Source organism: Ictidomys tridecemlineatus, chromosome 3 (genome assembly GCF_052094955.1).
Source record: "Ictidomys tridecemlineatus isolate mIctTri1 chromosome 3, mIctTri1.hap1, whole genome shotgun sequence".
Classification (NCBI taxonomy): Eukaryota; Metazoa; Chordata; class Mammalia; order Rodentia; family Sciuridae; genus Ictidomys; species Ictidomys tridecemlineatus.
Window position 1 is genome coordinate 129,823,222 of NC_135479.1, and position 22,145 is coordinate 129,845,366.

The window sequence follows — 22,145 nt, forward strand, 5'->3', positions numbered from 1 at the left end:
CATCCCTACCCCCCAACACACATCATTCATTTACTACTCATCTTCCATATTTCCACTTAAATGTCATTTCCTCAGGTCCAGACATTAGTCTTGCCCCTTACTTGTGCTCCGGGAAACTTCTTCCTTTACAGTAATGCTCCTTAAGCTCTACTGTGATGACTTGGTATCTGCCTCCACCACTCAGCTGGCTCTAGTATAACACAAACCTGTCTTACCCATTGCGGTAGCACCGTCAGTGACCTGTCTTTAACACATTGTGAATGCTTAAAAGTATTTTTGAATGAACGATTAAATGCATGGCCGAATGAATGAATAAACCATCTAGAAGACCCTGGTCACGGATCTGCTGCTGAGAACGTCCCCCCCGCTGGTGGCTGAGTCTGGGGTCTAAACGTGCCTGGAGAAAGACGGTACAGCAGGCCACAGGGGGGCGCCCCCAGCTCATTCTATCTGCTCCGCGCCTCCTCGGACTCAAGTTGGTTACTAATCGCCAATGGGAGACAGGGGGCAGGGTTCTTCCTCTGATGGACAACATCGCTCCACCCCATCTAATTCATCTTTTCCTTGGCTCCGCCTACGCCAGGCCTCCGAGACCCCCGAGGGTGGGCCTGATGGAGGTGCCGCCAACTGAACTCCAGCTGAGCGCTCCAAGGCCGAACCAGCGGGCCGGGCGGTCTGCGAGTGGGCGGCAGGTCTCTGGGGGAGGGGCTGCGGCGTTGACGGGCAGGCGGGCGGTCCCGCCCCTCTCGCCCAGAGCGGCCGCGCCAGAGCTGGGGACAGCAGAAGTGAGTACGTGAGCGGCGCAGCAAGAACCCAGCTCGGACCCCGGACGGAGAGCCCACCCGGAGACCCGGATCTGAGTCGGGCCCCCGGCAGACTGCCGGATTACTGTGCACCTCGAACCACGACCACCTGCTCCCTCCTACCTCCCGGAGTCCTCGGCTTTCAGCCACCCTGCGCCCCGGATCCTCCTGGACCGGTCGGTCCGGATTCCCGCGGGACCGACCTGCCCGCATCCCTCAGGATCGCCGGGCTCGGGGCGCCGCCTCGGTCCCAGAGCCGCCCGCCTGGATTGCACCCCTTCTTACCCGGGTCTCCTGGGACCGTAAGCCAGCCTACCCACGAGCCTGCCAAGCGGACCCTCTCTCGGGTGCACGCAGCCCCGCCGGCACGGCCCGGCCCGGCGCGGCCCGGCTCGGCTCCCGGAGTCGCCCCGGCCATGGCCCGAGCCCGCCCGCCGCCGCAGCCGTCGCCGCCGGGGCTCCTGCTGCTGCTCCCTCAGCTGCTGCTGCTGCCGCTGCTGCTACTCCCCGCCGGCTGCCGCGCTCTGGAAGGTGAGCGGCGTCGGGGGGCGCGCCCGGGATAAGGTGCCGGGGGTCGCCAGAGCTCTGGCCCGGTAGGTCGCGCGGTGTGGGTCCATAAGCGCTGAGCGCACGTCGGAGGAGGCTTTGCCGCCTGCGCCCGCCTCGGGGCTGAAGGATGGGTGGGGAGGACGCCCCCAGAACCGCCTCGGAGGTTGGAGCTGACTCGGCTGCCGACCGTCTGCGGGTTGGGGGATTGCGAGCCGCGGAACTCGGGATGAGCGTCCCCGAAAGTGATGGTCTCGCCTCGAGCTTTTGTGGGAGTACCCCTCACTCATCACAGGGAAACAGGGCCCAAGCACCTCCCAGCGGCGAGGAAGAGTGGGCGACCCATCAGACGAGGCGGGGGCTGCGGGTCTGTGGAGGATGGGGGCGAAGCGGGACTCCCCAGGTTGGGGGGAGGTGGCACCGGTTAGGAACCCGCTGGAGTTAACTGTGAGAGTGTGAGTGCGTGTGCACCCCGCTTTGTCAGGGGATGGCTGCGGGGGTGGAGAGGCGGGGGCCTGTTATTGTTTATGGTTTACCGAGCTACAACTACATACGAGGTGCTGTGTGCACGGGCGTTGCATCCTTCTCTAAGGCTTTTCCTCCACCTTCTGGCAGGACCCTTTGAGAGCTTGCTTGGATTTCATTGAACCCCTGAAGCAGCGGGGCTCTGCCCCTGTAGCACCGAGGCTGGGTGCGCTACTCATTAGCCGATGGGAAAAGGCCGGGCTTCTCCGTGGGTTCTGTGAAATCTGCCAAGACTGCCGCTGAGGGGGTAGCTCCAACTTCCAAATAATTGTACTTGGATGAACAGCCCGAGTGTAGTTGGCCTTGGCAGGCGAGCTCACACGCATGCCACTTGACACCAGCCTCCCAGGGCCAGAGGCACCAATGCAGATCACAGACAATAGGGATGCACACATATAATACCCCCTTTTCCAAAATAATGTGTAGTTATAAAAGAAAGGGTGGAGCCTTCCTTAATATATATATAGAGAGAGATACCCCCAGAAATTTTGAAGAATTTGGAATATAGACAGTAGTGTTTGGCATTTATATCTAGTCACTTTCTTAGTTTAGGAACAAAAACCATGAATTTTGTGTAACTTGGTTCTTTTCTGTGTTCACAATAGGTAAACTTAAAGGTTGGAAGGAAAAATCTTTAACACAGTTTGAGAGAAGGCATCTGCTTCTGATGCTTTCGAATTTCTCCAGGGGAAAAATGTTCCTATAATCTCCCACCCCCTTTTATCTCTGAGCCCACTGTGCTGACAGATAGATTCACACGGGTGGACACATGCAAATTCAGACAGGCACACTGAGGTCTCGCCCACACTGGCGCACACTCACCCACATGTGTGTGATAGGATCGCAGGCGTGAGAAACCAGTGTGGGGCTTTGTTGTTGATTGCCTTAAGGGTGTGAGCCAGGGAGCCTGCTTGAGTTCCCAGGTTTTTGTCTGTCTTAGTCCAGAAGAGGTGACATTGACACACTCAGACATGCACTTATGGAGCTGTGTGTCACCTGTATCAAGTCCATGACCCTTGTGGGGTGTGGTGGGTGCTAGTTTGGAGTGGGGGTGTGGTTTGGGTCTGGAGAGCAAGGGCTACCTGGGAGGGCTCACCCCTTCCTCCCTCACTGCATCCCTCTTCCTATCCCTTTCTTCCTCCTTTCCATTCCTCATAATCTCCTAGATCTGTCCCCACAGGCAGACACTAGCCAGAAGCTGGTGTCCAAGCCTCCTAGGCCATGGAGCTAGTGGACTAAGCTAGAGATATCAGCTGTAACAGCCCAGGAGAAGAGGGCATTAGGACCATTTGCTTGCTGAAACAGTAAAGTGGGAGTCAGGGCTAGCCCCAGGCTGAAACCAGATTGGCGTAGGGTGCCCCTAGAAAGTAGCAGTGCCTACAGTGTGGCTTTCACCATGGCCCTCGCTTTTGAACACCTCAGACCCTGTAGTCTTTAATTTGTGTGTGGGAGAAAAGGAGGTGCAGTGTGCTGACCCCTACAGCCAGGACCAGACCTTGGACCTACAGAGCCTTAGGTCCTCCCTCACTATGAGATGATAATGGTACCAACCTCACAGAGTTGTTGTGAGGATTGAATGGTTTCTATGTGTAAAGCACTTAGCACATCCTCATTGTTATTCAAGGATTAGCTGTTGTTATTATTATTGTTTCTATTATTACCCTAGGGAGGTTGGGAAGGGATTGGAGGAAGAAATGACTAAGGGAAGGCTGGTCTGGAAGGATGGGGTGAGCTTATTTTCCTGAAGCTCCAAGAAGGGAAGGGATGGGAAGAGAGATGGTTTGGTGGTCTCTTATCTGTACCCCACCCTTCTTCTGGGACATGGAGTGTGGAATGGGTAGACGTCCAGCTCCTGGGCTGTGTCCAGTGGGCAGAGCTCTGAAGGTATGTAGGTCCCTTAGCACTAAAGATCTCTTAAGCGCCTCACCCCCAAACTTTACAGGAGAGGGATCCAGCTCCCTCCATCCAGTGTTCCATTTGGCTTTGTCAGGATTTGGTTTGCCCTTGGCCTTTCGTTTCCCTGTGACTTGGGTCATTATATTTAGGCCTGGGGTCCCTGAGCTACAGGTGCTGCCCCTCATGTAAAACTAGTCAGAGTTGTCTGACACCTGATTCCTCTTTCTCCCCTACACACTTGGGGTTCACCAAGACTCTACATCCAAGGATCTCAGTTTTCCATGCAGATGGGGCTGAGGTTTTTCCTTGTTCTCCCTAGTTGAAGAATCACAGTTCCCCTTGCCTTCTAACTGATTACCCCTCCCCCGCCACACACACACACAAATTGCCCTGGGGTTTACCCACAGACACAGGGACATGAAGCAATATTGTCGCTCGGTCTCCTTTTGAGTAATGATCCCCAGTTCTGAAGCCAATATCATTCTCCCCTCTGGGACCATGAATGGAGCCTGGGGAATAGTGTCTGAGCCACAGGGCCCTTACACCTGAGAAGGGATGGGTAGGTCCCAGCTGGGAACATACCCTTTTGTGAAAAGAGAAACAGTTACCAGATTGTAAGAGATGGGGCCAGCACCTTCCTCTCCAGCCAAGCCCAGCTAGCAGAGTAGTCACTGCAGTGGAACCTGTCCCCAAGGGGAAAAGGCACTGTGCTTTTCTACCTCTTTCATTCTTGCTGGAGTGACCACTGAGAACAAGAAACTGAGAAGGGACAACAGTCCAGCATTTTTGTGATTTGGTCGCTTTTTTGAGTCACATTTCGTTGTTCCCCCCACACCACCCTATTACTATTTGTCAGGAACTGGAGCCTCAGAGCTGTGTGGAGGGTCAGCAGCAGGTATTTGGGGGAACCAGTTTGCTTATTGCTGCCCTCCCTTAGCCAGGGCTGCTGCTCCTGTCGCCTCTCCGGCCTCAGTGGCTGTGAGCTGAAGCTGAGGCTGCTGTGGGCAAGGCCTCTGCCACTGGCCTTCCACTAATTAAACAGCACGAAGAGGCTGAATCACCAGGCCTGCATAGTTTGAAAATTGTAGCCCTGCCTGTCGTGCTGAGTCAAACTGGTTTGTCGGGATTGGGCAGTGGGGGGCGGGCAGGTACATCTGGGCACCTGATGGGGCGGGAGAGGCCCCCTGGCCCAAGGGCTACCCTGGGGCCAGCTTTCCCAAGGCCTTCAACCCCCAGCCCCTGACGAGGCCCACTGTGACCAGCATTGTAGTGAGGGCTGAGAGAGCTCATGGGAGGACTAGCTGTCCATCCACATTGCTGACCCCACAGGGCCAGCAATGGGGTCCGTGCGTGCCTGGATGAGCACTGAGACATTTGGGTTTTCCTGGGCTGCTTCTCCCTTCTCCTCCCTCTCAGGCTTATTTAATTATAAATCCCCATAATCTGAGAGGAAGAATGAAAGACAAAGTGTGTTCTCTGTTCTGTGAGGCTCCCTTCCCCGCTGTCCCAGACATGGGGGCCAAAGAACTGTGGCAGAGGAAGTAAAGGTGGCCCTGGGTGAATTAGGCTCCTTCACAACATACATGTGCTCCAGGTCCTCTAGCCGGGTCCTCCCAAGACCCTTTTCCTCTCAGGCTGTCCACCCTAAGTGTTCAGGCTCCTACAACTATAAGCACATACACATAGTGACATAAGAGGGGTGGGGGGCATGATAGAAAACTGGGAACCAGAGCCCTCTGCTTGGTGGCTGAGGTAGGGACTCCACGTGGTGGTGGTGGGAAGGGGGGGCCCTCAGGGGTGGCTTGGGGTTTTTTCCTTCTCTTCATTGGTGGTGCTCCTGGTTGCTCCTTCTTGCTCAGACCCTGCCCCTCGGTCCTGTCCCTGCACACTCTGCTAGCCCAGCCCTGGAACATGACCTTTTCTGCTACCTCAGAGTCCTTGGTCTGGAGTTTAGACTGGAGGCTTCTTGCTTCCAACTCCATTTTTTTTTTCTTTGTTCCCTGGGTCTCAGTGGCACTCCTGTTCCAGGGTGAGGTACTATGAGTGACTTGGGGCCTGGAGGTGCAGTGGGGTCTGGCAGCTCCATAAAGTTGTATGGCCCTGGCCCTTCACCAAGGCATGTGGCAGGATCACAGCTGGTGCCCTTGCACCAAGGTGGCCCAACAAGGTTCTCAGAGGCAGGCCTGTGTACCTACAATGCCCTCCTTATACCAGGTCCTTGACTTGTATGTGCAAGAGCTCCTGAGGCAAAATCTCTTCATGGTGCTGCCCCCTCCCCAAGGTCTACAGAGTCCTCCAGACAGTACCATGGTGCTGGCAGGAAAGTGGCCTGCTGCTTGGGCAGAGGCTATACTGGGGAGGCCGCACCCAGTCACACCCAAAATCATCTTCATGCCCCTGCCCCACCCCCAGCCCCATGACCTGACTGGCAGCTCCTGACTGAGCCAGGACAACAGGAAGCAAGGCTGGGGCTTGCTCCTTCCCAGTGCCAGTGGCCAAGGCTGCCCCAGTACCTCTGCACTACAAGAGCGGCCTGCCTGACCAAGAGATGTCACAGAGTTGGGACCTGGATGAGGGGCACTGCCCTCTCTCAACTCTTCCTCCACCACTGCAGACATTCCAGATAAAGAACATGCTTGGTGTGTGTGTGGTGTGTGTGTGTGTGTGTGTGTGTGTGTGTGTGTGTGTGTGTGTGGTTTGTGCATGGAGATTCATCTCAGGCTTTACACCAACTCAAACTTTTGATACTTAAACCCGTGTCTCCATACTCCTTTGGGGAGTTGTGGCATGTTCTAGTGCTCCTGGCATCTAATTGTAGTTTTCAAGTAACTGTGTAAGAGCATGTCACCAAGTCTGTATGGGGAAACTGGCCTTTGTGTTTGCACTTTACACTCAGGACTCTCTGCCTCGTGGCTGGTGATAGTGTGCAATTGGGTGTGTAAGGAAGAGGCACTGTTGGGTTGGGTATGCATTTCCCTAGGAAGGCTGTGAGAACAGGTCTGCCTGAGGCAAGCCAGATCTCTGTGTGAGAAAGCTTCTCTGTAGATGACTGTCTAAGGAAGACTAATCTGTTTGTACCATATGCATCTGTGTGTCTGAAAAAGACAGACTGTGGAGCTGTGTGTGTGTGTTTGCGGGTGGCTGTGGCTTTGTGTGTTTTTGTCCACCATATGTGTTGACTTGTCACTCTTTAGCCCCAGTGGTGAAGAACAAGCCCAGCCACTGCAAACTGTGTGCTGTGTGTGCAACTGTGTGCACAGGTGAGAGCCACACAGCTGCTGCCACGTGGCTGCTTTTCATGCCTGTGGTTTGCTCCTGAGCAGCAAAGCCCCAGTTCCAGAAAGAACCTTGTCCTGGTGTCCACATCCCTGGTGACTTTTTGGGGTAGTATGAGCCTTGTGTCTGCAGTGGCCCTCCTCTCTCATCTCCCTTTGCAGCCACCTGGTGGGGTGCAGCAGGTAGCTGGGAGAGTTTGAAGGTTGCTCACTTATTCCTCATTTGCCCTCTGCCCCTGGGCCTCAGCCCCTGTCCCAGCATGTGCACATATGCGCGCACATACACATGCATACACCACACATGCATACATCACACATGCATACATCACACATGCAGCAGAGAAGAGGTCTCTCCCTCCCTGTGCCACAGTCAGATGGGTTCTATGACACCCCCATACCTTCCCCTCAAGCCCTTTGGAGGCTGTGACACAGGCAGGGTCTGTGAGGTCCTTGCCTTCCCTCCTGATCTTGGTCAGGCTGGAGAGATCAAGCCCTCACCTCCCCCCCAGAAGTGGGGAAACAGAGAGCAGCCCACCCTCTCCCCACCAGGGTGACCGGAGCCCTTCCTCAGGCACATAGGACTCGAAATCCAAGTCCTCTCCTCATTAATGGGAAAAATGTGCCGAGATTGAGCGATGGCCAAGGCTGCGCGATGGCCAAGGGCCGATCCCCTCCCTCCCTCCCTCGCTCCCCAGAAATTAAACAGAAAAGAAGAGCCTCCTCGCCCCCTCCCTCCCGCGCCACCTCCCCTCCCTCCCCTCCCTCCTCCCAGAGCCAGCGCAGGGCTTGTTTTAAACTGTGGAGGAATCTGGCTGGAGGGGGGAGGGGGCTGAATATTTGGGTTTAAACAGTTCCAGATGGGTTTGGCACAGGCTGAGCAGAAGGAAGTGAGGGAGAGGGAGGAGGGAGGCAGCTCGAGGGAGCGGTGGGAGCCCTTGCCTGCTCCGGCGGGCGGGCGGGCAGCAGCAGCGGGCAGACAAGCAGGCGGACTGGCTGGCTGGCTGACTTGAGAGGGGGGGTGCGCTTGGCTCGGCTGCTCCCAGGGACAGGAATACTCCCGGCTGCCGGCTGGGGAAGAGGCCACTTGGCAACCTCCCTCTCTGTCTCTGTCTCCTTGGGCCTCCTTGTCTCTCCATCTCACTGTCTTTTGTAGTCCGCCGCCGGCCATCCCGGCAGACAGCCGGCTCTGCACATCCCTCCAGCTCGGGCTGCCCACCCTGCGTCTCAGCTGGGCCCCTGCTCAGCCTGCCTGTCTCCGAGCCCCTACTTCTGCCCATCTCTGCTTCTTTAGAGGGCTCCCCTGCTGAATGTCTGTGTCTGTCTGTCTGCCAGAGGGGTCGGTCAGGCCACCGTCAAAGAGGCTGGGATAGCTCATCCTGCAGCCCAGACCTCCAGGGATAGGCCTCTGGGAGTGAGAGGGAGCCTCACTAACTGCAGTGAGTGACTGCTGCCCACTGCCCCTATGCCTCCCACAGGGGGCTAGGGCCACGGATGCCCTGTCCACCATCCTCAGCGAGACCCTGCGAGGTTTGAGTCTCTCCTTGCAGGGATCCTCAGGCGCCTTACCGTTAGTGTAGCAGCCTCCAGAAGTTCTAGGGTGGCCCTGCCCCATTCCAGCCCAGGGTTGAGGGGAGAACTATCAGCTGCCCTGTCTCCTAGGCTCTAGGAAAGGAGATGACACCTCTTCCCTCCCTTTCTATCCTCTCTTGGGTCTGATCTTGGGATCCCATTGTCTTTCAGAGTCTCAACTTTTTTTTTCCTTTTCATTCATTTATTCTTTCTTTTTATTGTTTTGGTGCTGGGGATTGAGCCCCAGGAGGCTTTACCATTGAGCTACTTCACAAGTTCAAGAACAGCCTCAGCTACTTAGCAAGGCTCTAAACAACTTGAATAGAGTTTTTCCAGCCAAGAGCCCAGAGCCAGCTTCCTAGGGGAGCAAGTTTATGTCAGAGACATTAATAGGCTCCTTCTGTGACTGAGCAAGGGGAAACAGACTAAAATCCACAGCTCAGAATACAGAATAGGCAATGCAGCCAAGCCCTTGGCCCCTGCACAGAGGAGGGTGTCTGACACTGACCCAGAGGTCAAGGAGGGCTTCCCGGAGGAGGTAACTCCTGAGTTGACTTCTCTTGTCCCTCCTTTACAAAGAGGCATACTGCAGTCTGAGTACAAGGGATTAGTTATAGAGTCAGCTAGATCTGAATTTGAGCTACCCTCCAACCCCTTGCGCCAAGCCCTAGCAGTTTTAGCATAAGCGATACATTTATTTTATCTAGGCATCAGTTTTCTACAGAAGAGACAGAGTGGCAGTGCTTTCTGCCAAGGACTGCAAGCAGCATTTACTAGGAGCTGGTTCTGGGCCTTGGTGGTCCCCACCCACCCTGGAAGAGCATTCTTGCCCCATTCCAGTAGGTGGCTGGGTGGGCGCTGGCTCTGGCCTGCCCTGCCCTCCTCTTCTCCAGGCAGTGTGTGGGGCTGAGCCTTTGTATTGGGAATGGAGTCAGGGGAGGCCAGGGCCCAGAGTCTGAAGCACACAGCCTTTTGTTCCAGGATAAAGGCCCTGTTGGCCCCTTTGTGTGGAGATTAGCGGAGCCCGTAGGTGTGTGAACGGCCTCTGCTCCTGCCTCATTAACCCAGGCCTGGAGTCAGCTGCAGACAGCCACCCCCAGCCTGCTGGACCTGACATCTTTGGGGCTGTGACATTTCATGGCAGGGTCTCCTCTAGAGTCAGGGAGCTGGGGACTCGGGAGATTTGGAGAATGGTACCTGATGGGAATGGTACCTCATGTCATGGCTGTTTCTGGGTGATTTGATCTTCCTCCCCATCCTGAGATCAGCCCCTGACCTTTTTCTTCTATTGTTTTCCCAGAGACCCTCATGGACACAAAATGGGTGACGTCTGAGTTGGCATGGACATCTCATCCAGAAAGTGGGGTAGGACTTCCTTATCTCCCCTTAGTGTTTGTTGCCTAACGAGGCCACTGCCCTCCCCCACCCAGCATCCATGTCCCCTTCCAGCATCTGGAGAGGGGCTGCCTCTGCCCTCATCTGTCACCATCACCTTCTGTGGCATCCCCATCCTCCTCATTTGTCACCTTCTGGGCCTTCTCTGTGGTTGCATCTCTCCTCTTTTGCCTGCCTGTGCCCTCCCCCATGCACTGTCTTTGTCCCATTGCCCCTCAGCCAGTCTTCAACCTGTTCCTTATGCCTTCCCCTCCCCCACCTGGCAGCCTTTCCTGATCATTTCCCTCCTTCCTGAGTCCCTGGAAAGAGTGATGGATGGCTTAGGGAACAGGAGATCTTGATTTCAGATCTCCAACTTGCTGTGTGACCCATGAGCAGGGCAGTTGACTTTTCTGGGCCTCCATTTCTTCACTGTTAAATTTCTTCCCTGTTAAATAGGTCCACAGTATCCTAATTAACTTCCCTGGATGGCCTTCATGGCTGGGCCAAGTCCTGGACCCCTGGGGTATGATGGCACTGTAGGCCCAGGAGTCACCAGCCCAACTGTGGCTTGAGCAAATCTCTCTGTCCCATGAGCCTTGACTTCCTTGTCTCTATAGCGAGGACAAAGATGGTCCTCCTCATGGAATTCTTGTGAAGATTAAATGTGTTGGTAGTGGCCACAGCCAGGATCCATTGAATGCTTCCTCTGTCAGGCACTGTTAATAAGCCCGTTACATGTCTTGGGTGGTTTAATTCCTCATAGCCTCATTTAATTCCAATCAACCCCATTTTATAGGTGATGAAATTGAGGCCTAAAGATAATAAATATTATAGCTAATATTCCTATGGTACTTACCAGTTCTCAGCCTTCTACTAGATACTTGATTCAGTTAAAAACATTTATTCCATACACATTTTAGTTGTTCTCATGTTGCAAATGGGGAAAACGAGGCACAGGGAGATGAAGTGACTTAGTCATATATCGAGCAAAAAGATGGGATTTGAACTCATAGTTTGTGCTCAGCCACTCACATGGAAGCATCTTTGTGAAGTCAAGGTAGCAGATTTGGGTATGTGGTAAGCATTTGGAAAATGTTGGTGCTCACTCTGTCTTTTTCATTTGGTCTGTGCCCAGTGGGAGGAGGTGAGTGGCTATGACGAGGCCATGAACCCCATCCGCACCTATCAGGTGTGCAACGTGCATGAGTCAAGCCAGAACAATTGGCTTCGCACGGGATTCATCTGGAGGCGGGACGTGCAGCGGGTCTACGTGGAGCTCAAGTTCACTGTGCGTGACTGCAACAGCATCCCTAACATCCCTGGCTCCTGCAAGGAGACCTTCAACCTCTTCTATTATGAGGCTGACAGTGATGTGGCTTCAGCCTCCTCCCCGTTCTGGATGGAGAACCCTTATGTGAAAGTGGACACCATTGCACCGGATGAGAGCTTCTCACGGCTCGATACGGGTCGGGTCAACACCAAGGTGCGCAGCTTTGGGCCGCTTTCCAAGGCCGGCTTCTACTTGGCCTTCCAGGACCAGGGTGCCTGCATGTCGCTCATCTCCGTGCGCGCCTTCTACAAGAAGTGTGCATCCACCACTGCAGGCTTCGCACTCTTCCCTGAGACCCTCACTGGGGCCGAGCCCACCTCGCTGGTCATTGCTCCTGGCACCTGCATCCCTAATGCTGTGGAGGTGTCGGTGCCCCTCAAGCTCTACTGCAATGGCGACGGGGAGTGGATGGTGCCTGTGGGCGCCTGCACCTGTGCCACTGGCCATGAGCCAGCTGCCAAGGAGTCCCAGTGCCGCCGTGAGTGGGGGCTGGCCCAGGGGAGGAGGGGCAGGGAGGGCTTGGCCACAGCCATACTTCCTAGCCAGTCTTCCTATCTGACTAGAAGACCTGGCTTCTTGTGTGAGGTGGAGAGAGGAAAGGAAAGAGTGGGTAGCAGATGTGGAGAATGTGGTGCAAGGAGAGAGATAGGAGAGAGAATGAGAAGAGAAAAAAGGAGGACTGGGGATGTAGCTCAGTGGCAGAGCACTTACCTAGCATGCATGAGGCCCTGGGTTTGATACCCAGCACTGTGGGGGAAAAAAGAGAGAGAATGAAATTAGAGGAAGAGAGACAGAGAATCCTTGACAAGCAGGCATTTGGAGAACCTGGGCAGAGACTTGGGAGACTGGCAGAGGTGCCTGCTTTGTCCTAACCTCCATGTAGATTCACCCTGGAAATTCTAGATGGGCTTCAGAGCTGAGAGGAGAAGGGCTGTGGGCACCTCGTGCTTGACCCTCTTTTCTTATGGCTCATCTCCTTAAGAGGTGGTGTATATGGCACAATATCCAGGAGCTCAGCCCCTCAAGTCCTGAGTCCTGACTGTCATTTTCCTCCTATGTGACCTTGGGCAAGGTACTTAACTCTTTGAACCTTGGTTTCCTTGTGCAAAACAGGGCCATGAGGACTCCTTGGCCCTGAGGATTCCTAGGGTTGTGGTGAGGGGTGAATGAGTGATCCTGCCCTGGCCTGTGATAAGCACAGACACCATTTCACTGGCCTCAGGAGCACAGGGATGCTTGGAAGACAGGGATTGTTCACTCCTTATTTTATGCACGAGGAGGTTAGGAGGCTAGCCAAGCCTCACAACCTTAGGCTTCCCAGTTACAAAACTTTTCACGCAGAGCCCTCATTGACCCTCACCACAACCTCATAAGGTGGATTCCCGTGATCTCCTCCTTCACCAATGAGGAAGTCAAGTCTCAGAGCAGTCTATACTGTAGGCCTCACAGCTCGGGAATATGGGAGCTGGCCCTGACGACCCTTCCAGGGCTGTGGCTTGCAGGACAAGGTGCCCAAAGGCCTTGTCCTCCATTCCCTCTGCCCAACCCTCTTCCCTGGGGCTTGCAGTCATTGCTTGGAGGTGTGGGAGATGGCTCTTGCCATTGCCCTTGGTGTGAGGGGGCTGGGTGTGTGGACCTGGTTGTGAGGCCCGGGTTGGGGTTGTCCTCTGGGCCCCTCTCCACGACTCTATGGGAACCTGCCCGAGAGACTTCCTCTTCCAAAGTGGAAAAAGGGGGTGGGGGTGATGAGCCTGACAGCCTGAAGAGGGGCTAACACTCTGCAGGTCCCTGGCAGGAAATGCACGCTGGTTCCCATAGCAACCAGGCTGGCCTGGCCTCTGCCCCCTCCCCCACTGGCTCAAAGAGCTGGGATGGAATATCACCTTCGTGAGGGGAGATTAAGCCCCAGAGGAGGGCACAGCCCCGACTCCTGGCATTATGTAGCAGACCCCCTGCCAGAGGTCATCATGTGGATAGGCTGATGGTGCACCTTAGTGTGTCCATTTAGCTTGGATCGTGTCCATCACACTAACATGATTATTCCTAGTGCCCCCTTTCACTGAAAATATTCCAATCTGAATAGTAACTCATAGAGCAATCCCAGATATCAGAACTCATGTCCAGGGGACCAAGTATAAATGGCAGGAGAAGAGACAGGGAGAAGGGATGTTCAGGCTGTGGATTCACTTTGGGATTAGTCCCCTGGTGGAGGCCTCTGAACTCCAGGTGACCCCAGCCTTCCTGCCTGCTTTTTTTCCCCCTCCTTTCCTCACCCCTCCTCAGCCATGCCCATCCCTGTCAGGGGCAGAAAGGAGTTGCTCCCCTGCCTCTGGAGGGTGGGGCAGAGGTCAGACTGGGCAGCCTCTACAGAAGAGGCCCTACCTACTTCTGGCAGTGGAAGGGTGGCCTTGAGGGTCCTCATAATTTTCAAGAGCTTGGGAGGGGGGCATCTCAGCAGAGTACAGGGTGACAGAGTCCGCTGGTGGTCTCTTGCCTGTCCACCTCCTCTTCCTCCGCTCTCTCTGCCTTGCCTCGACAAGCCCAGGCTGTCCAGGTGATGGGGCTGACGTCTTCCTGAGGCCCTGAGGTGGGGGTGAGGGGGGCAGGGGCGGGGAGGAATCCGCTGACGTGGGGTTTCCATGGTCCAAAGGGCCTTTTGTAGCTGAGCAGGAGCCAGGCAATCCCAGCATCGCCCCCACAGTCTAGGAGGTGGAGGGGCCAATACCTGGGCTGGGCAAGGGCCAGGTTCTCACGCATGTGTGGAGGCTTGGTGTCTTCAAGCAAGGGAGGTGACCATCCTTTCACCCACAGCCTGTCCCTCTGGGAGTTACAAGGCAAAGCAAGGAGAGGGGCCCTGCCTCCCCTGCCCCGCCAATAGCCGCACCACCTCCTCGGCCGCCAGCATCTGCACCTGCCACAATAACTTCTACCGTGCTGACTCGGACTCCGCAGACAGCGCCTGTACCAGTGAGTTGACGCAGGACCTGGGTGTGTGGACCTGGTTGTGAGGCCCGGGTTGGGGTTGTCCTCTGGGCCCCTCTCCACGACTCTATGGGAACCTGCCCGAGACTTCCTCTTCCAAAGTGGAAAAAGGGGGTGGGGATGATGAGCCTGACAGCCTGAAGAGGCTCTGTAGGCCTTCCTAAGGTCCTGCCTATAGCCCCATCTTCCAGATGGGGAAACCAAGGCTCAGAGGCTAGATGATGCAAGATGGCAAAGCTAGGAAATCCACTGGCTCATCCCTGTCACCACCATTTCACAAGCACCCTCTAGCTTCTAGCCAGGCAGGAGTGCGCTAGTCCCTTGACCCTTCCTGTTGTAGGACTGCTTCTCTCTCAGCCCAACTCTAACCTCACACCCTAGTGCAGGCTGGTATCCAGCTTTATCCTTGCTCTGGCTTTGGGGCTGCTGAGCATTGTGCTGGGTATGGGGGACATGGGAGAGTAAATGAACTCATAGAGGAACTCAGAACTGGGTGAGAGAAACAGATGTAAAAATAGGTAATGACCATATGTATAAGAGCTGGGCCAGAAAGTGGCCCAGGAATTGTGTTATGGGAGTACATAGGATGGGGAGTGGATGAATCAAGGAAGGCTTCCACGAGGAGGTGACATTGCGTGGTGGAGTCTTGAAGGATGAACAGGAGTCTGCCCAGGGAAGAACTGTAGGAAGAGTAATCTGATTATAAAGCAGAGGCAGGACAAGTGTCTAGGGACATTGGGCTGAAGGGTAAACCTAGGGTCCCCTGCTCACTGCTTTTTCTACTTGTCCCTCTAGCGGTGCCATCTCCACCCAGGGGTGTGATCTCCAATGTGAATGAGACCTCACTGATCCTTGAGTGGAGTGAGCCCCGGGACCTTGGTGGCCGGGATGACCTCTTGTATAATGTCATCTGCAAAAAGTGCCGTGGGGGTCCCGGGGTCGGGGGACCCTCAACCTGCTCACGCTGTGATGACAACGTGGAGTTCGTGCCTCGGCAGCTGGGCCTGACAGAGCGCCGGGTCCACATCAGCCATCTGCTGGCCCACACACGCTACACCTTTGAGGTGCAGGCGGTCAACGGTGTCTCTGGCAAGAGCCCTCTGCCACCCCGATTCGCAGCTGTGAATATCACCACCAACCAGGCTGGTGAGGAGGGAACACAGGAGGGTGGCCTGGGTCAACTTCCATTAGATAGAACTTGGTTGCCCAGGATCTGCCAAGGGGCCTCCAGAGGTTCCACGGGAACTGCATCCTGAGGGATGTCAGGACCCAAGGAACCCAGGGTGAGTGCCTGCTATTCCCTAGCTCCATCGGAGGTGCCTACGCTACGTCTGCACAGCAGCTCAGGGAGCAGCCTGACCCTGTCCTGGGCCCCTCCGGAGCGGCCCAATGGAGTCATCCTGGACTATGAGATGAAGTACTTCGAGAAGGTCAGGGCCTCCATGGGCAGGAAATGAAGTACTTTGTAGGTCAGGGCCTCCATGGGCAGGAGGTGACCTTGGGCTGAACTGAGCCAAGAAGTGTACCCCCCAGGTAGTGCAGGGGCCCTTGGGAGCAAAACCTCAAGTACTGAGGGAACCACATGGTGACCTGGGTGAGGACAGACCAGTTGGCCTCAGGACCCACCTGAGATTGCCTTCTTCCTCCTGCATTGCAGAGTGAAGGCATTGCCTCCACAGTGACCAGCCAGAAAAACTCGGTGCAGCTGGATGGGCTGCGGCCTGACGCACGCTACGTGGTCCAGGTCCGTGCCCGTACTGTAGCTGGCTATGGGCAGTACAGCCGCCCAGCTGAGTTTGAGACCACGAGTGAAAGAGGTACCTTGCCCCCTGTGCCCGACCCTGCTTTGGCCTGTCCTTTCCTGCCCTCCACTCATGCGCCCCTCCTTGGTCTCCAGGCTCTGGTGCCCTGCATCTCCAGGAGCAGCTTCCCCTCATTGTGGGCTCCGCGACTGCTGGGCTTGTCTTCGTGGTGGCCGTTGTGGTCATCGCTATTGTTTGCCTCAGGTACTCCCAGACCCGTGTTTGTTCCCACAGGTTGACTGGAGCTTCCCGTGAGCACTTTAGAGCCCTCCTGCCATATAGAATAACCACCACCTCCCTCCAGACCAGAGCCACAGCCTTCCTGGGCTCAGGTTCTCTCCCAGAAAGACCTGCCCCAGTCCATCCCATGCCATTCTCCTGTCCTATTCCCCCACCCCCAGGGACTGGGCTCTGAGTCCCTGTCCAGAGACCCAGAGGAGGCTGTTACTACCAACCTTGGGACCAGGCACAGGGCCCTCTCTGGTGCACTCTGCCCTGTTAGAGAGCCCCCTGAACAAAGGGAGCTATGGGACTTGTCTCAGGCCTGCCTCTACCCTGTCCCTCCAGGAGGCAGCGGCACAGCTCTGATTCGGAATACACGGAGAAGCTGCAGCAATACAGTGAGTGCCACATCCCTACCTCCTTGAGCTCTCTCAGCCCCCACAGGGCTTGCTCTTCCCTGCTTGTGACTTCATTGCTTATAATTGGGTGTCATTTCCTGACCCCTACCTCATTTCCAGGTACCCCGAGCATCCCTCTCTCACACTTGCTAGTCCCAAGGTTGAGAGAGATCTAACCCTTACACCAAAGGCAGTTAGTTAGTTCATTCTATGGGGAAAAGGAGGTGCTGTGTGTGTGTGCAGAGGAAACAATTAGAGAACAATTAAGTGTTAAGTTGGTTGTTCCTGTGGTCAAGGGCAGTAAGAGTTCAGAGAAGAGGAAGGCTTCCTGGAGGAGGTGGTGGAGTGAATAGCGTTGGAGAGGTGGAGAGAACATTCCTAGCCGGAGGAGCCTCTGGAAGGAAGTGGGAGGGTGTGGGGAGGCCGCCTGGGAGCAGTGAGAAGCCTGCTTGACAGCTGCTGGAAGCCAGGCTGGAGAGTGAGGCCAGCCCTTGGAGGGTCGTGAAAGGCAGGCAGAGTTTGGGCTTGACTTCACCACAGGTAATTGGGAAGGCTCTTAAGCTGCAGAGGAAGACAATGGAAGTATTGTTTCAGGAAGATGCCAGGTAGCTTGGTGGGAAAAGTCCAGAGGCAGAGAGCCCAGCTGGGAGGCTATTGCAATAGTCTGAGTGTTGAAGGCTGGACAAGGTCAGGGCAGTGGGAACCCGGGAAGGGCTGAATCTGAGAGAGGTTTGGACATGATGAGAGATGAGGGAGGAGGCGACTAGGAGAAGAATCCTGGGTGTACTGCTCTTTGGTCCCTAAGTGTTCTCTTGTCTGGGGTAGGGAGGGAGGGTCAGGGCATCAGCTGAGAACGGGGAGGGAGCTCCGTAGAGAGGTTGTGGCGCATGCTCCCTTGAGGCTCATAGTCTGGGCAGGGTCTCTGGACCTGAGGTTGAGGATTGAGCAGTTCCCTTCCCATACTTGGCCTGAAGCTCTGTCACTCTCTCACGCCCACCTCTTCCCCCTCCAGTTGCTCCTGGAATGAAGGTTTATATTGACCCTTTTACCTACGAAGACCCCAATGAGGCTGTGCGGGAGTTTGCCAAAGAGATTGATGTGTCCTGCGTCAAAATCGAAGAGGTGATTGGAGCTGGTGAGTTCTCTGAGGCAGAGTGTAGATGAGAGACTGAAGAGGCTGGGTCATTCCTGGGATGATTCCAGAAGTAGCTTATGGCCTGCACCCTATGTCTTGCAGGGGAGTTTGGGGAAGTGTGCCGGGGTCGGCTGAAACAGCCTGGCCGCCGGGAGGTGTTTGTGGCCATCAAGACACTGAAGGTGGGCTACACTGAGAGGCAGCGGCGGGACTTCCTAAGTGAGGCCTCTATCATGGGCCAGTTCGACCATCCCAACATAATCCGGCTGGAGGGTGTAGTCACCAAAAGTCGGCCTGTCATGATCCTCACTGAGTTCATGGAGAACTGTGCACTGGACTCCTTCCTCCGGGTAAGAGCCAACCCCAGCCCCTCTCCTTTACCCCTCCAGAGAACTGGATCAGGCCAATTGCCACCTCCCACAAGTCAGAGAGACCCTATTCAAAGTCTACAAAAATTTATTGAGGTGGCATGGTGTAGGGAAATAGCCAGACCTTCCGAGCCAGAGCAATCAGAGGTCATATCCTGACTCTGCCCTTGATTGCTTGTGTGACCTGAGACAAGTCACTCAATCTTTCTGCCTCTCAGTTGCCTTGGTTATAAAATGGGAAGGGTAAAAGCTTCTGGGTCCTCATGAGGATTAAATGAGTTTTTGTGTACAAGATGCTTGATACATCTTGTATCAAGCTGCTCAATACTATGTACAGTCAGTACATTCTGGACATATGTGCAGGTTAGATGAAGTATGATCTCTGAGGACTTAGGGCAGGTGACCAAGCAGGCAGGCCATGGGCCAGGAAAGAACCACAGGCCCACTGAGCCTGCTTGTTGTCCCCAGCTCAACGATGGACAATTCACAGTCATCCAGCTGGTAGGCATGTTGCGGGGCATTGCTGCTGGCATGAAGTATCTGTCTGAGATGAACTATGTGCACCGAGACCTGGCTGCCCGCAACATCCTTGTCAACAGCAACCTGGTCTGCAAAGTCTCAGACTTTGGCCTCTCTCGCTTCCTGGAGGATGACCCTTCCGATCCCACCTACACCAGCTCCCTGGTACAGGAAGCAGCTGGGAGGGAATCTGAGGGTGGGCTCAACCAGGCAAGGGCTCAAGGCTGGGGGGCAGCCTCGAGTCACAGGGTGAAGGGCATGTGCCCCCCTCACCAGGGCGGGAAGATCCCCATCCGCTGGACTGCCCCAGAGGCAATAGCATATCGGAAGTTCACCTCTGCTAGTGATGTCTGGAGCTACGGAATTGTCATGTGGGAGGTCATGAGCTACGGAGAACGACCCTACTGGGACATGAGCAACCAGGATGTGAGTGGGGGACAAGCCAGAGTGGTCAGGTGGGTGGGAGCTGACTTGGGGAGTGGAGTGGTGGCTTACTCTGGGTTTCCCTGCCCTTGGCCCAGGTCATCAATGCCGTGGAGCAGGATTATCGGCTGCCACCACCCATGGACTGCCCCACAGCACTACACCAGCTTATGCTGGACTGCTGGGTGCGGGACCGGAACCTCAGGCCCAAATTCTCCCAGATTGTCAACACCCTGGACAAACTCATTCGCAATGCTGCCAGCCTCAAGGTCATCGCCAGTGCCCAGTCTGGGTCAGTACCTCCACTCTCCTCAAGCCAGGTGTCCTATCCTTGCATCTCCTGCTCTTAGGACTCACCAGGTCACTATCTTCTCCCACAGCATGTCACAGCCCCTCCTGGACCGCACAGTCCCAGATTACACAACCTTCACAACAGTTGGTGACTGGCTGGATGCCATCAAGATGGGGCGCTACAAGGAGAGCTTCGTCAGTGCGGGGTTTGCATCCTTTGACCTGGTGGCCCAGATGACTGCAGAGTAAGTGCACCTCTGATTTGGAGGGGCAAGGCAGAGGGCTCTGGGTTGGGCCCAGGGTGGCAGGCAAGAGGGAAGGGACTGACCTTGCCCTTACTCCATCTGCAGAGATCTGCTCCGGATTGGGGTCACCCTGGCTGGCCACCAGAAGAAAATCCTCAGCAGTATTCAGGACATGCGGCTGCAGATGAACCAGACACTGCCTGTGCAGGTCTGACACCCAGCTCCTACTGGGGGTTCCCCCCCAGGACTGCGCAGGGACTCCGACTAGCCAGCTGGACTTTTGGACTTTTGGATGCCTGGCCTTAGGCTGTGGCCCAGAAGATGGAAGTTTGGGGGAAGGCCCAAGCTAGGACTTCTCCAGGCCTGTGCTCCCTCCCCAGGAAGTGTGCCCCAAACCTCTTCATATTGAAGATGGATTAGGAGAGGGGGTGATGACCCCTCCCCAGATGCCTCTGGGCCCAGGCCTTCCTGCTCTCCAGTAGGGGATCCCACAACCTCAGACTTGGCTATTCTTCAGGCTGGAAGTCCTGGCAGGGTCAGGTGGGGGGGTAAGCCTGGGTTCCACAGGGCCCAGCCCTGGCAGGGTCTGGCCCCCCAGGTAGGCAGAGAATAGTCCCTCCCTCAGGAACTGGAGGAAGGGACTCCAGGAATGGGGAAATGTGACACCCATCCTAAAGCCAGCTGGCACCTCCAGTTTGCACAGGGACTTGTTCTGGGGGCTGAGGGCCCTGCCCCCACCCCCGCCCTTGGTGCTGTCATAAAAGGGCAGGCAGGGGCAGGCAGAGGATCAGCCCCTTGCCCCCCAGAGACTGACTCTCAGAGCCAGAGATGGGATGTGTGTGAGTGTGTGTGTGTGTGTGTGTGTGTGCACGCACTGGCCTGCACAGAGAATATGGATGAGTGTGCAAAGCTTGGCCGTGTGCCCCGCAGGGGGGCCAACTGGGCCAGCAGCGGAATAAAGGCAATAAGATGATTCTCTTGCCCCTTCTCATTCCTTCTCCCAAAGCAAGATTCCTTAATTCCCTCCAGTTCCAAATCTCTGGCTTCTAATCCCTTCGCCATTCCCCCTAGTCTTGGGGAGACCAGATCCAGGCCTTTCCAAGCCCAGTTTCTTTTGCCTCGTTGTTTTGATCTTCTAGCTGACTTCTCAGAAGTGGTGCAGAGGCCTGGAGGGCAAACTCCTCCAGAGCTGCACCTTCCAAGGCCCTGGGCCTTCCTTGGGTGGGGCAGACACCTAAGTCTAGATGGTGTTTTACAGATTCCTCTCACCCATTGTGGCTGAAGGAGTGGCCAGAAGGGGAGTGTGTTGATCAATTCCCAGGGTCACTGGCCAAGAACAAAGGGGAGTGAGCCACTGACATTCACAGGTGGAAAACAAGAAACCTGGCTATTCTTCATGGAGCACTGACTGTGCCCAGGCACAGGGCTAAATGCCCCAATTATACCCGGATCTTGTTTAATCTCACAACGATCCAGCCTGGGAAGGAAGTATTTTTGTCTCCTTTTTACAGAAGAGGAAAGGGAGAGGTTAAGTAACTTGTCAGAAGTCCTGAGCCAGTAAGTGAGGCGGAGGCTGGGATTCCCACCGAGGCTGCCTGCTCACTTGAAAGGTTCAGGGATAAATAACAGAAGCCAGGAAGAGGGTTAGGAAAACAGTCTCGGGAAGCCAAAAGGAGAAAGCGTGGGGGCGGCCACCGGCCCCTTGGACCAACTAACAAAAGAAGGGGAGGCAGCTGCAGTCATCTCGGTGTCAGGAGGAGCCCTTGGACTGTATGTCTTGGTGGGCGTGGAAAGGTTTCCGAGATACCTGCATATCCTAAGTTGGAGTGTCGCTGGGCGGGACCTGGTAGTCTTAGAGGCATAGACACACGCTGCGCCACTTAGGCGGAGGTTCACTGTGGCGGCCCCGCTCATCTCCCCGGTCGCTTCCAGACAGAGCTTCCTGGGGAGATTCTAATTAGGGTGGCGGAGCCCTAAACCTGGAAACACACGATCGCTCTTTCGGGTGCAAGAGACCAAGCCAATGAGGCCTCGCGGCGTCGCGATGTTGCGGGTTCTGTCCTGCCGTGGGAGACGCGTCAGCCGGGTGACGGGTGGCGAGGGCTTGCCCGGCCGCCCCCACCCCTAGGCAACCTTGCCGCGCGCTCTCGCCGCCGCCTCCTTAGCATTCCCCCCACGGAGCCCAGCGCTGCGAGGCAGTGGCCGGCCCGGGGGAGGAGCCCAGTGGCTAGGCATCCCCCAGGCTCCGGGAGGGGGGATGGGCAGGAACCCTTCTGCGGAGGCCTCCTCCTTCTCCCAGTTGGGGACATGCAGGGCCGGAGGTCGCCCTTGGGCCCAGGCGCCGGAGCTGTCAACAGCTCGAGGTGTTTGCGGCTGCCTGGGGAGGGGACAAGGAGCTGAATGGCGTCCGGCACACCCCGCTGTGCATTTCCAGATAAG

General features: G+C 55.7%; 1 protein-coding gene across 1 annotated transcript; it reads left to right on the top strand.

The window, feature by feature from the left end:
- The first annotated feature begins 698 nt into the window (after window positions 1-698).
- On the top strand, window positions 699-20,679 carry Ephb3 (EPH receptor B3). The gene is made up of 16 exons (XM_078043810.1): window positions 699-1,334; window positions 9,915-9,979; window positions 11,127-11,799; window positions 14,133-14,288; window positions 15,099-15,449; window positions 15,609-15,733; window positions 15,961-16,120; window positions 16,201-16,309; window positions 16,673-16,725; window positions 17,738-17,860; window positions 17,963-18,210; window positions 18,697-18,912; window positions 19,024-19,173; window positions 19,269-19,462; window positions 19,551-19,706; window positions 19,812-20,679. Exons 1-16 carry the CDS (start codon window positions 1,220-1,222, stop codon window positions 19,918-19,920), a joined length of 3,003 nt encoding a protein of 1,000 aa, XP_077899936.1. The 5' UTR covers window positions 699-1,219; the 3' UTR covers window positions 19,921-20,679.
- The last annotated feature ends 1,466 nt before the right edge of the window (window positions 20,680-22,145 follow it).

What these genes read in the sequence shown, in the direction of transcription:
- Ephb3 (XM_078043810.1), top strand. Translation starts at nt 1,220, where the DNA reads ATGGCCCGAGCCCGCCCGCCGCCGCAGCCGTCGCCGCCGGGGCTCCTG. An exon ending in CGGCTGCCGCGCTCTGGAAG is followed by an intron (nt 1,335 to 9,914) that starts GTGAGCGGCGTC and finishes TTGTTTTCCCAG; the next exon opens with AGACCCTCATGGACACAAAA. An exon ending in TATCACCACCAACCAGGCTG is followed by an intron (nt 15,450 to 15,608) that starts GTGAGGAGGGAA and finishes GCTATTCCCTAG; the next exon opens with CTCCATCGGAGGTGCCTACG.